Source organism: Mobula hypostoma, chromosome 2, assembly GCF_963921235.1.
Source record: "Mobula hypostoma chromosome 2, sMobHyp1.1, whole genome shotgun sequence".
NCBI classification, from domain to species: domain Eukaryota; kingdom Metazoa; phylum Chordata; class Chondrichthyes; order Myliobatiformes; family Myliobatidae; genus Mobula; species Mobula hypostoma.
The window spans coordinates 10,883,036-10,894,668 of record NC_086098.1 but is presented as its reverse complement, the minus strand read 5'-3'; the positions used below and the strand labels follow the sequence as shown (position 1 = coordinate 10,894,668).

At 42.2% G+C, this 11,633-nt stretch overlaps 1 protein-coding gene across 2 annotated transcripts in view; it reads right to left on the bottom strand.

The window, feature by feature from the left end:
* Positions 1 to 1,056: 1,056 nt before the first annotated feature.
* Positions 1,057 to 11,633, bottom strand: part of gprc6a (G protein-coupled receptor, class C, group 6, member A) — a 44,722-nt gene continuing 34,145 nt past the window's right edge. For both annotated transcript variants that reach the window (XM_063070153.1, XM_063070160.1), the window contains 2 exons: positions 11,071 to 11,194; positions 1,057 to 2,862 (listed from right to left, as the gene is read on the bottom strand). In XM_063070153.1, coding sequence (XP_062926223.1) covers positions 1,772 to 2,862; positions 11,071 to 11,194 — 1,215 coding nt within the window. In that variant the 3' untranslated portion in view covers positions 1,057 to 1,771. The remainder of the gene's footprint in view (positions 2,863 to 11,070; positions 11,195 to 11,633) is intronic.

Below are 11,633 nucleotides of genomic sequence, written 5' to 3'. Positions count from 1 at the left end.
CAAAGTGTTTGCTCTGTAAGATTTGCTTACAGAATGAGTTTGTTTTGACAGAGAAGTAAAGATTGAGAATCAGAAATGATTCACTTTATGCTGCTCCTAAGGTAACAAATGGCATACTAATGAGGTAAGGGAAGTTTCTAAGAGTGACATGATATTCTGTGACAAGTTACGGGTGATGGAAACCATGGTTTACTTTTTTTCCTGCCTGAGTAAAATGGAAAATATTTTACCTCTTGAGTTGCTACAACAATGGAAAATATTAAAGAGATAAAGAGATTAATTTTATTTGTCAAGTGTACATCGAAACATATTTTGAAATGTGTCATTTGCATCAAATCAAATTAACGAGGATTGTGTCAGATCACCTGCAAGTGTCCAAGAATCATGGAATAGAACAGCGCAGAAGAAGACCCTTTAGCCCATCTAGTCCATGCTGAACCATCTAAACTGCCCACTCTCATCGACCTGCACTGGGACCATAGCCCTCTGTACCCCTACTGCCCATGTACCTATCCAAACTTTCCCTAAACCTTGAAATCGAGCTCACACTCACCACTTGAGCTGGCAGCTCGTTCAATCCCCTCACAACCTCTCTGAGTGAAGAAGTTTCCCTTCAAGTTCCCCTTAAGTTTTTCATCTTTCACACTCAACCCATGACCTCTGGTTGTAGTCCCACCCAACCTCAGTGGAAAAGGCCTGCTTGCATTTACCCTATCTATACTCCTCTTAATTTTGTATACCTCTACCAAATCTCCTCTCAATCTTCTACGTTCCAAGTGTCGCCACGCTTCTGACACCAGCGTAACATGCCCACGACTAATTAATCTTAACTTGTATGTAGACACCAGGAAACTTGCAGATGCTGGAAATTCAAGCAACACACACAAAAAATGTTAGTGAACACAGCAGGCCAAGCAGCATCTATAGGAAGAGGTACAGTCGACTTTCAGTCAGTCCTGACGAAGGGTCCCGGCCCGAAACGTCGACCGTACCCCTTCCTATAGATGTTGCCTGGCCTGCTGCATTCACCAGCATTTTTTGTGTGTGTTGCTTGTGTTAACCTGTATGTGTTTGGTATGTGGGAGGAAACAGGAGCACCCAGAGGAAACCCATGTGGTCATGGAGAGAATGTGCAAACTGTTTACAGACAGCAGCAGGAATTGAACCCTAATCTTACAGCTGGTGTCATATTAGTGTTACACTAACTACTGCCCCCAGTCTGCCCATCTTTACCTACTATATTGTAATAGAGGTGTACAGACTCAGGGGGCTGGTCCAGCTTGCTGTTCTGCGCGGTTTACACATCTCTGCACTGAACTAAGGCTGTGGTCTGCAGCTAACTGGCCATAACTCACTTTCATGAACTTTAGTTCTGAATGTAATTTGCTTACTTTCATTGTTTGCACGATTTGTATCTTTTTCCGCACAGTTGGGGTATATGATGGCTTCTTTTTTTAATGGTTTCTGCTGGGTTCCATTGCATTTTGGTTGTCGGTAATGAGATGAATCTCAAGTTCGTATATAGTATGCACACATTGATAATAAATATACTTTGAACTTTGAACTTTTGGAAATAGAAGGAAATGAATGGGTTTTTGTTCTACCGCTAAGGTCCAATTCATTGTTCCCAAAAGGCGAAGCTCAGAAGTAATAAAGTGCATTTGCAGTGATCAAAAGGGAAATGACCACAATATAATCCCCACTTCTAGATGAGTAGCCCTCAATACAAAGTGAGTATTTTGAGAAGAAATTCATTTCATCATTTAAACATTTATATACTGGAAAATCTCTTTCTTGGAATCCAGTTTCTTCCATTGTTATCTTTGAAAGAAATAGAACTTATTTTTGAATTTATTATTAAGTTTTGTGAGCTGTTATTTTTGAGGAACAAGGGGGGATGAAAGGTAGGTGAAGATTTTGAGGAAATCTTATCGTTTGAAATATTTTTTGCAGTTTTCACGGAGTAGTCGTAGAGATTTTTCAAAAATGAACTCCTGGTGTTATTTTCTTTCTTAAACAAAATAATGTAACACTTGGGGAAAAATTGGCAGCACAATATCCCATAGGTTGAAGATAGAATTGTAACCACTTCCACTGCTGGGAGAAACTGACCTTTAGTGGTGACATAGACGGGTACAAAAGTGATCCATGAAATGAAGTATATTAACATGCTGAATGTAATAAACTTGGCCTCATTATAATTTTCTGGTAGTTTTCTACCTTTAAAGGCAAATATAAAGCAAATCAGTGCCAGAAATGCTATGTACCCCAACATAACTGCAAATGCTACATAAGAACCCTCGTTACATTCCAACAAAATTTCTGTGGGGTGTCTGTTAACATCCCAGTGAACCAGTGGACCATTAAAAATTAACCACATTGCACAAATAATAACCTGAAGTCCTGTACAGAAACTTACGATGAGCCATGGATTGTAGAGAGTTTTCAAATAATTTTGATTGGCCGGGTTAAAGTTAAATGCTATTAGTATTGCAAGTGACTTTGTCAGAGCGCATGAAACAGAGAGAGTGAAACTGATGCCAAATAAACACTGCCTGATTTTGCAGGTGACATTGTTGGGTCTTCCAAGATAAAAGCAAACACTTGCAAAACTGAGCATCAAAGAGAAAAGCATTATGAACGATAGGTGACCGCCATTGGACCTAACAGCTGGTGTGCCAATATTCTTGATGAAGATAACAGCTATTACAAAGATTAAAACTATTCCCAGCGCTGAAAATACCAGCAATACTATAGAAAATGCATTCCTCCACTCAAGAAATACAATGGACTTTTTGTTACATGAGGCACTTCCCGATGGAGCCCACTCATCTTCTTGGCATTGAAAGCACTCCTGTGCATCTGAAATGAAGGTCAAAAAAAAGATACAATTTAATATATTAAATTATTTGGTTATATATACCTATAGTGCAGGGGTTCCCAACCTGGGGTCTATGGACCCCTCAGTTAATGGTAGGGGTCCATGGTATAAAAAAGGTTGGGAACCTCTGTTTTAGTGGGAAAAAATATCAATACAGCCCATCCAAAGGATTTACTGATGAATGAACACATGCCATGCCACAGTAACGTAGCTATTACTGAGACACTATTACAGCTCAGGCCATTCCAGAGGTCAGAGTTCAATTCTGGCACCGTCTGTAAGGTGTTTGTACGTTCTCCCCTTGAACCATGTGAGTTTCCTCTGGGTGCTCTGGTGTCCTCCCACAGTCCAAAGGTGTACCAGTTAGGAGGTTAATTGTCCTGTGATGAGGTTAGGGTTTAACAGGTGGATTGCTGGATGGTGCAGCTTGTTGCGCCAAAGCTGTCTGTCTAAATACGTAAATAAGAGATTCTGCAGATGCCAGGAATCTAGAATAACACACATAGACAAAATCATGGAGGAACTCAGCAGATCAGGCACCAGTTTCATCAGGGTCACAGCCCAAAACATTGACTGATATTCCCCTTCATGGAGGCTGCCTGACCTGCAGAGTCCTCCAGCATTTTGTGTATGGTATTGATGAACGAACTTGCCCAGTGAACAATTGAGTGACACATTATTGATAAAGATAGCAATTAGAAAGTCAGCATGTAGTGGCCATTTTATTATGGACACCTGTACATTAATGCAAATATCTAATCAGCAAATCACGTGGCAGCAACTCAATGCAACTTTTCAACATAATTGTATAAGGGCTAAGAGAGTTGTAAAAGAGCGCCTGAAGGCTTTGTGTGTCAATGCAAGGAGCATTCGTAATAAGGTGGATGAATTGAAAGTGCAGATTGTTATTAATGATTATGATATAGTTGGGATCACAGAGACATGGCTCCAAGGTGACCAAGGATAGGAGCTCAACGTTCAGGGATATTCAATATTCAGGAAGGATAGACATGAAGGAAGGGGAGGTGGGGTGGCGTTGCTGGTTAAAGAAGAGATGAACGCAATAGAAAGGAAGGACATAAGCCGGGAAGATGTGGAATCGATATGGGTAGAGCTGCGTAACACTAAGGGGCAGAAGACGCTGGTGGGAGTTGTGTACAGGCCACCTAACAGTAGTAGTGAGGTCGGAGATGGTATTAAACAGGAAATTAGAAATGTGTGCAATAAAGGAACGGCAGTTATAATGGGTGACTTCAATCTACATGTAGATTGGGTGAACCAAATTGGTAAAGGTGCTGAGGAAGAGGATTTCTTGGAATGTATGCGGGATGGTTTTTTGAAGCAACATGTCGAGGAACCAACTAGAGAGCAGGCTATTCTGGACTGGGTTTTGAGCAATGAGGAAGGGTTAATTAGCAATCTTGTCGTGAGAGGCCCCTTGGGTAAGAGTGACCATAATATGGTGGAATTCTTCATTATGGAGAGTGACATAGTTAATTCAGAAACAAAGGTTCTGAACTTAAAGAGGGGTAACTTTGAAGGTATGAGACGTGAATTAGCTAAGATAGACTGGCAAATGACACTTAAAGGAATGACGGTGGATATGCAATGGCAAGCATTTAAAGATTGCATGGATGAATTACAACAATTGTTCATCCCAGTTTGGCAAAAGAATAAATCAAGGAAGGTAGTGCACCCATGGCTGACAAGAGAAATTAGGGATAGTATCAATTCCAAAGAAGAAGCATTCAAATTAGCCAGAGAAAGTGGCTCACCTGGGGACTGGGAGAAATTCAGAGTTCAGCAGAGGAGGACAAAGGGCTTAATTAGGAAGGGGAAAACAGATTATGAGAGAAAACTGGCAGGGAACATAAAAACGGACGGTAGAAGCTTTTATAGATATGTAAAAAGGAAAAGACTGGTAAAGACAAATGTAGGTCCCCTGCAGACAGAAACAGGTGAATTGATTATGGGGAGCAAGGACATGGCAGACCAATTGAATAATTACTTTGGTTCTGTCTTCACTAAGGAGGACATAAATAATCTTCCAGAAATAGTAGGGGACAGAGGGTCCAGTGAGATAGAGGAACTGAGCGAAATACATGTTAGTAGGGAAGTGGTGTTAGGTAAATTGAAGGGATTGAAGGCAGATAAATCCCCAGGGCCAGATGGTCTGCATCCTAGAGTGCTTAAGGAAGTAGCCCAAGAAATAGTGGATGCATTAGTGATAATTTTTCAAAACTCGTTAGATTCTGACTAGTTCCTGAGGATTGGAGGGTGGCTAATGTAACTCCACTTTTTAAAAAAGGAGGGAGAGAGAAACCGGGGAATTATAGACCGGTTAGCCTAACGTCGGTGGTGGGGAAACTGCTGGAGTCAGTTATCAAGGATGTGATAACAGCACATTTGGAAAGCGGTGAAATGATCGGACAAAGTCAGCATGGATTTGTGAAAGGAAAATCATGTCTGACGAATCTCATAGAATTTTTTGAGGATGTAACTAGTAGAGTGGATAGGGGAGAACCAGTGGATGTGGTATATTTGGATTTTCAAAAGGCTTTTGACAAGGTCCCACACAGGAGATTAGTGTGCAAACTTAAAACACACGGTATTGGGGGTAAGGTATTGGTGTGGGTGGAGAATTGGTTAGCAGACAGGAAGCAAAGAGTGGGAATAAACGGGACCTTTTCAGAATGACAGGCGGTGACTAGTGGGGTACCGCAAGGCTCAGTGCTGGGACCCCAGTTGTTTACAATATATATTAATGACTTGGATGAGGGAATTAAATGCAGCATCTCCAAGTTTGCGGATGACACGAAGCTGGGTGGCAGTGTTAGCTGTGAGGAGGATGCTAAGAGGATGCAGGGTGACTTGGATAGGTTGGGTGAGTGGGCAAATTCATGGCAGATGCAATTTAATATAGATAAATGTGAAGTTATCCACTTTGGTAGCAAAAATAGGAAAACAGATTATTATCTGAATGGTGGCCAATTAGGAAAAGGGGAGGTGCAACGAGACCTGGGTGTCATTATACACCAGTCATTGAAAGTGGGCATGCAGGTACAGCAGGCGGTGAAAAAGGCGAATGGTATGCTGGCATTTATAGCGAGAGGATTCAAGTACAGGAGCAGGGAGGTACTACTGCAGTTGTACAAGGCCTTGGTGAGACTACACCTGGAGTATTGTGTGCAGTTTTGGTCCCCTAATCTGAGGAAAGACATCCTTGCCATAGAGGGAGTACAAAGAAGGTTCACCAGATTGATTCCTGGGATGGAAGGACTTTCATATGAAGAAAGACTGGATGAACTGGGCTTGTACTCGTTGGAATTTAGAAGATTGAGGGGGGATCTGATTGAAACGTATAAGATCCTAAAGGGATTGGACAGGCTAGATGCAGGAAGATTGTTCCTGGTGTTGGGGAAGTCCAGAACGAGGGGCCACAGTTTGAGGATAGAGGGGAAGCCTTTTACTACCGAGATTAGGAAAAACTTCTTCACACAGAGAGTGGTGAATCTGTGGAATTCTCTGCCACAGGAAACAGTTGAGGCCAGTTCATTGGCTATATTTAAGAGGGAGTTAGATATGGCCCCTGTGGCTACGGGGGTCAGGGGGTATGGAGGGAAGGCTGGGGCGGGGTTCTGAGTTGGAGGATCAGCCATGATCATAATAAATGGCGGTGCAGGCTCGAAGGGCCGAATGGCCTACTCCTGCACCTATTTTCTATGTTTCTATATTTCTATAAAAGCATACAGACATGGTCAAGAGGTTCAGTTGTTGTTCAGACAACAACTTCCCCATCAGAATGGGGAAGAAGTGTGATCTAAGTGACTTTGAACATGTAATGATTGTTGGTGCCAGATGGGGTGGTTTGAATATCTCAGATTTGCTGACCTCCCAAGATTTTCACACACAACAGTGTCAAGAGTTCACAGAGAATGGTGTGCACTATTTTGTTAATTAGGAATTGGCTATAAATCAATTGATTCCACTGCATTCCTTATTAAAAAGGGAGTTATTCAAAAATATTGCCACTATGCTTGGATTTTTGTACTTTGGAATCAAATTATAGAGACTAGGCGAGAGAAGGTTAGTTCGCAACAGGGGGATGGGAACAAGTGCAGAGAGACAGAGGAGTCTAAAATGAGGGTAGAAGCAAAAAGTAGTAAGGTGAAAAGTAAAAGTGGCAGGCTGGCAAATCCAGGGCAAAAATCAAAAAGGGCCACTTTTCAACATAATTGTATAAGGGCTAAGAGAGTTGTAAAAGTGAGCCTGAAGGCTTTGTGTGTCAATGCAAGGAGCATTCGTAACAAGGTGGATGAATTAAAAGTGCAGATTGTTATTAATGAATATGATATAGTTGGGATCACAGAGACATGGCTCCAGGGTGACCAAGGATGGGAGCTCAACATTCAGGGATATTCAATATTCAGGAGGCATAGACATGAAAGAAAAGGAGGTGGGGTAGCATTGCTGGTTAGAGAGCAGATTAATGCAATAGAAAGGAAGGACATTAGGCGGGAGGACGTGGAATCGATATGGGTAGAGCTGCACAACACTAAGGGGCAGAAAATGCTGGTGGGAGTTGTGTACAGGCCACCTAACAGTAGTAGTGAGGTTGGGGATGGTATTAAACAGGAAATTAGAAATGTGTACAATAAAGGACAGCAGTTATAATGGGTGACTTCAATCTACATATAGATTGGGTGAACCAAATTGGTAAAGGTGCTGAGGAAGAGGATTTCTTGGAATGTATGCGGGATGGTTTTTTGAAGCAACATGTCGAGGAACCAACTAGAGAGCAGGCTATTCTGGACTGGGTATTGAGCAATGAGGAAGGGTTAATTAGCGATCTTGTCGTGAGAGGCCCCTTGGGTAAGAGTGACCATAATATGGTGGAATTCTTCATTAAGATGGAGAGTGACATAGGTAATTCAGAAACAAAGGTTCTGAACTTAAAGAAGGGTAATTTTGAAGGTATGAGATGTGAATTAGCTAAGATAGACTGGCAAATGACACTAAAAGGATTGGCGGTGGATATGCAATGGCAAGCATTTAAGGATTGCATGGATGAACATCCCAGTTTCGCAAAAGAATAAATCAGGGAGGGTAGTGCGCCCGTGGCTGACAAGGGAAATTAGGGATAGTATCAATTCCAAAGAAGAAGCATACAAATTAGCCAGAGAAAGTGGCTCACCTGAGGACTGGGAGAAATTCAGAGTCCAGCAGATGAGGACAAAGGGCTTAATTAGGAAGGGGAGAAAAGATTATGAGAGAAAACTGGCAGGGAACATAAAAACTGACTGTAAAAGCTTTTATAGATATGTGAAAAGAAAAAGATTGGTTAAGACAAATGTAGGTCCCCTACAGACAGAAACAGGTGAATTGATTATGGGGAGCAAGGACATGACAGACCAATTGAATAACTACTTTGGTTCTGTCTTCACTAAGGAGGACATAAATAATCTTCTGGAAATAGTAGGGGACAGAGGGTCCAGTGAGACGGAAGAACTGAGGTAAATACATGTTAGTAGGGAAGTGATGTTAGGTCAATTGAAGGGATTAAAGGCAGATAAATCCCCAGGGCCAGATGGTCTGCATCCCAGAGTGCTTAAGGAAGTAGCCCAAGAAATAGTGGATGCATTAGTGATAATTTTTCAAAACTCTTTAGATTCTGGACTAGTTCCTGAGGATTGGAGGGTGGTTAATGTAACCCCACTTTTTAAAAAAGGAGGGAGAGAGAAACCAGGGAATTATAGACCTGTTAGCCTAACATCGGTGGTGGGGAAAATGCTAGAGATAGTTATCAAAGATGTGATAACAGAACATTTGGAAAGTGGTGAAACTCATCGGACAAAGTCAGCATGGATTTGTGAAAGGAAAATCATGTCTGACGAATCTCATAGAGTTTTTTGAGGATGTAACTAGTAGAGTGGATAGGGGAGAACCAGTGGATGTGGTATATTTGGATTTTCAAAAGGCTTTTGACAGGGTCCCACACAGGAGATTAGTGTGCAAACTTAAAGCACACGGTATTGGGGGTAAGGTATTGATCTGGATAGAGAATTGGTTGGCAGACAGGAAGCAAAGAGTGGGAATAAACGGGACCTTTTCAGAATGGCAGGCAGTGACTAGTGGGGTACCGCAAGGCTCAGTGCTGGGACCCCAGTTGTTTACAATATATATTAATGATTTAGATGAGGGAATTAAATGCAGCATCTCCAAGTTTGCGGATGACACGAAGCTGGGCGGCAGTGTTAGCTGTGAGGAGGATGCTAAGAGGATGCAGGGTGACTTGGATAGGTTAGGTGAGTGTGCAAATTCATGGCAGATGCAATTTAATGTGGATAAATGTGAAGTTATCCACTTTGGTGGCAAAAACAGGAAAACAGATTATTATTTGAATGGTGGCCGATTAGGAAAAGGGGAGGTGCAACGAGACCTGGGTGTCATTGAAAGTGGGCATGCAGGTACAGCAGGCGGTGAAAAAGGCGAATGGTATGCTGGCATTCATAGCAAGAGGATTTGAATACAGGAGCGGGGAGGTACTACTGCAGTTGAACAAGGCCTTGGTGAGACCACAGCTGGAGTATTGTATGCAGTTTTGGTCCCCTAATCTGAGGAAAGACATCCTTGCCATAGAGGGAGTACAAAGAAGGTTCACCAGATTGATTCCTGGGATGGCAGGACTTTCATATGATGAAAGACTGGATCAACTAGGCTTATACTCGTTGGAATTTAGAAGATTGAGGGGGGATCTTATTGAAATGTATAAAATTCTAAAGGGGTTGGACAGGCTAGATGCAGGAAGATTGTTCCCGATGTTGGGGAAGTCCAGAACAAGGGGTCACAGTTTGAGGATAGAGGGGAAGCATTTTAGGACCGAGATGAGGAAAAACTTCTTCACACAGAGAGTGGTGAATCTGTGGAATTCTCTGCCACAGGAAACAGTTGAGGCCAGTTCATTGGCTATATTTAAGAGGGAGTTAGATATGGCCCTTGTGGCTAAAGGGATCAGGGGTTATGGAGGGAAGGCTGGTACAGGGTTCTGAGTTGGATGATCAGCCATGATCATACTGAATGGTGGTGCAGGCTCGAAGGGCCGAATGGCCTACTCCTGCACCTATTTTCTATGTTTCTATGTTTACAAATATGAGAGGTAAGTATTTCAAAGGGATCTAGGAGGTAGGTTTTTAATATTCAGAGAGTATTTGATATATAGAGCGCATTGCAAGGGAACATGGCGGAATCAGATTCAACAGTTAGGCTTAAGAAAGTTTTGGACAGATACTTAAATAGGCAAGGCTCAGAGCAGGGGGTGCCAACCCTTTGTTATGCCAAGGACCAATGTCATCAAGCAAGGGGTTCGTGGACTTCGGGTTGGGAATCCTTGGTGTGGAGGGATATTGCCTTAGAGCATTACAGGGGAGACCTGATAGAGGTGTTTAAAATGATGAAAGAAATAGAAAGGGTAGACTGCCAGAATCTTTTCTCCAGAGGAGAAATATGAGGCATCAAAGGAAATACTTTTAAGTTGGGGAGGTAGGTTTAAAGGTAACAAGAGGGAGTGGGTCACTGGGGTAGCAGTAGAATCAGCCAGTTTGGTGAAGTTAAAGTGGCTTTTGGATAGGCACATAAATATGAAGGGAATGGTTAGAATATGGATGATAGACAGGGTAAGGACGTTTCATATAAATTGACATCAAGATTGGCACAGCAACTTGGGACTAGTGGCACAGTCCCAATGTGGGCAAATGAGATTATATATTTTATTTTATTTAACAATACATACAATGTGGAACAGGGCCTTCCCGCCCAGTGAGCTGAGCCTCCCATCAACCCACTTATTTAACACTAGCCTAATCATGGGACAATTTACAATGGCCAATTAACTTACTAAACGTCATGTCTTGGACTGTGGGAGGAATCCATGCGGCCATGGGGAGAAGGTACAAACATTTTACAGGTGGCTCTGGAATTGAACTTTGAACTCCGACCCCCTGAGCTGTAACAGCCTCGTGCTAACAGCAACGCTACCACGACGCCTCTGATTAGTGTAGGTGGGCTGTACGAGGTGGCCCAAAAGTCTCATTTCTGTACTGTACCATTTTGCTATTCTATGGTAAAGAGTGCGGCTATACAAATGGACTACACAGACAAATAATTTAAAGGTAATTTTGTATGTTCCTTACCAGTTGTATTGGAGTATGTATTGTCACTGCAGTTTTTACAGTTGTAACAGCACGTGTGTTGGCTTTCAGAAGACAGTTTTAGCTGCCCAGGGTGGCAGGGGCTCGAACATATTGATTTCACATTCTTTAAAACAAAAATTGAAACATCTGTTTAGAAATTTCAAAAAATATGTTCTCTATCTGTTCCAACAACTAGGGGTGATATGTTCTCAGGGTAATATATACTAGTAATATAAAGCAAAGAAAAGCAAAAACGAAGAAGGCACACCATCGACTCTAATTTAATTAGGGTTTTGAGGAGTTTGGTATGTCACCAAAGACTCTGACAAATTTCTACAGATGTATTGTGACTGGGTGGGGGGGCAATGCACAGGGTCGAAATAAGCTACCGAAAGTTGTAAATTCAGCCAGCTCCATCATGGGCACTAGTCTCGCCAGCACTGAGGACATCTTCGAAAGGCAATGTGTCAAAATCAGGGCAAAAACCATCCAGGATGTTCTCGATTCTTGTTACTGCCATCAGAGAGGAGGTACAGGAGCCTGAAGACACACACTCAACATAT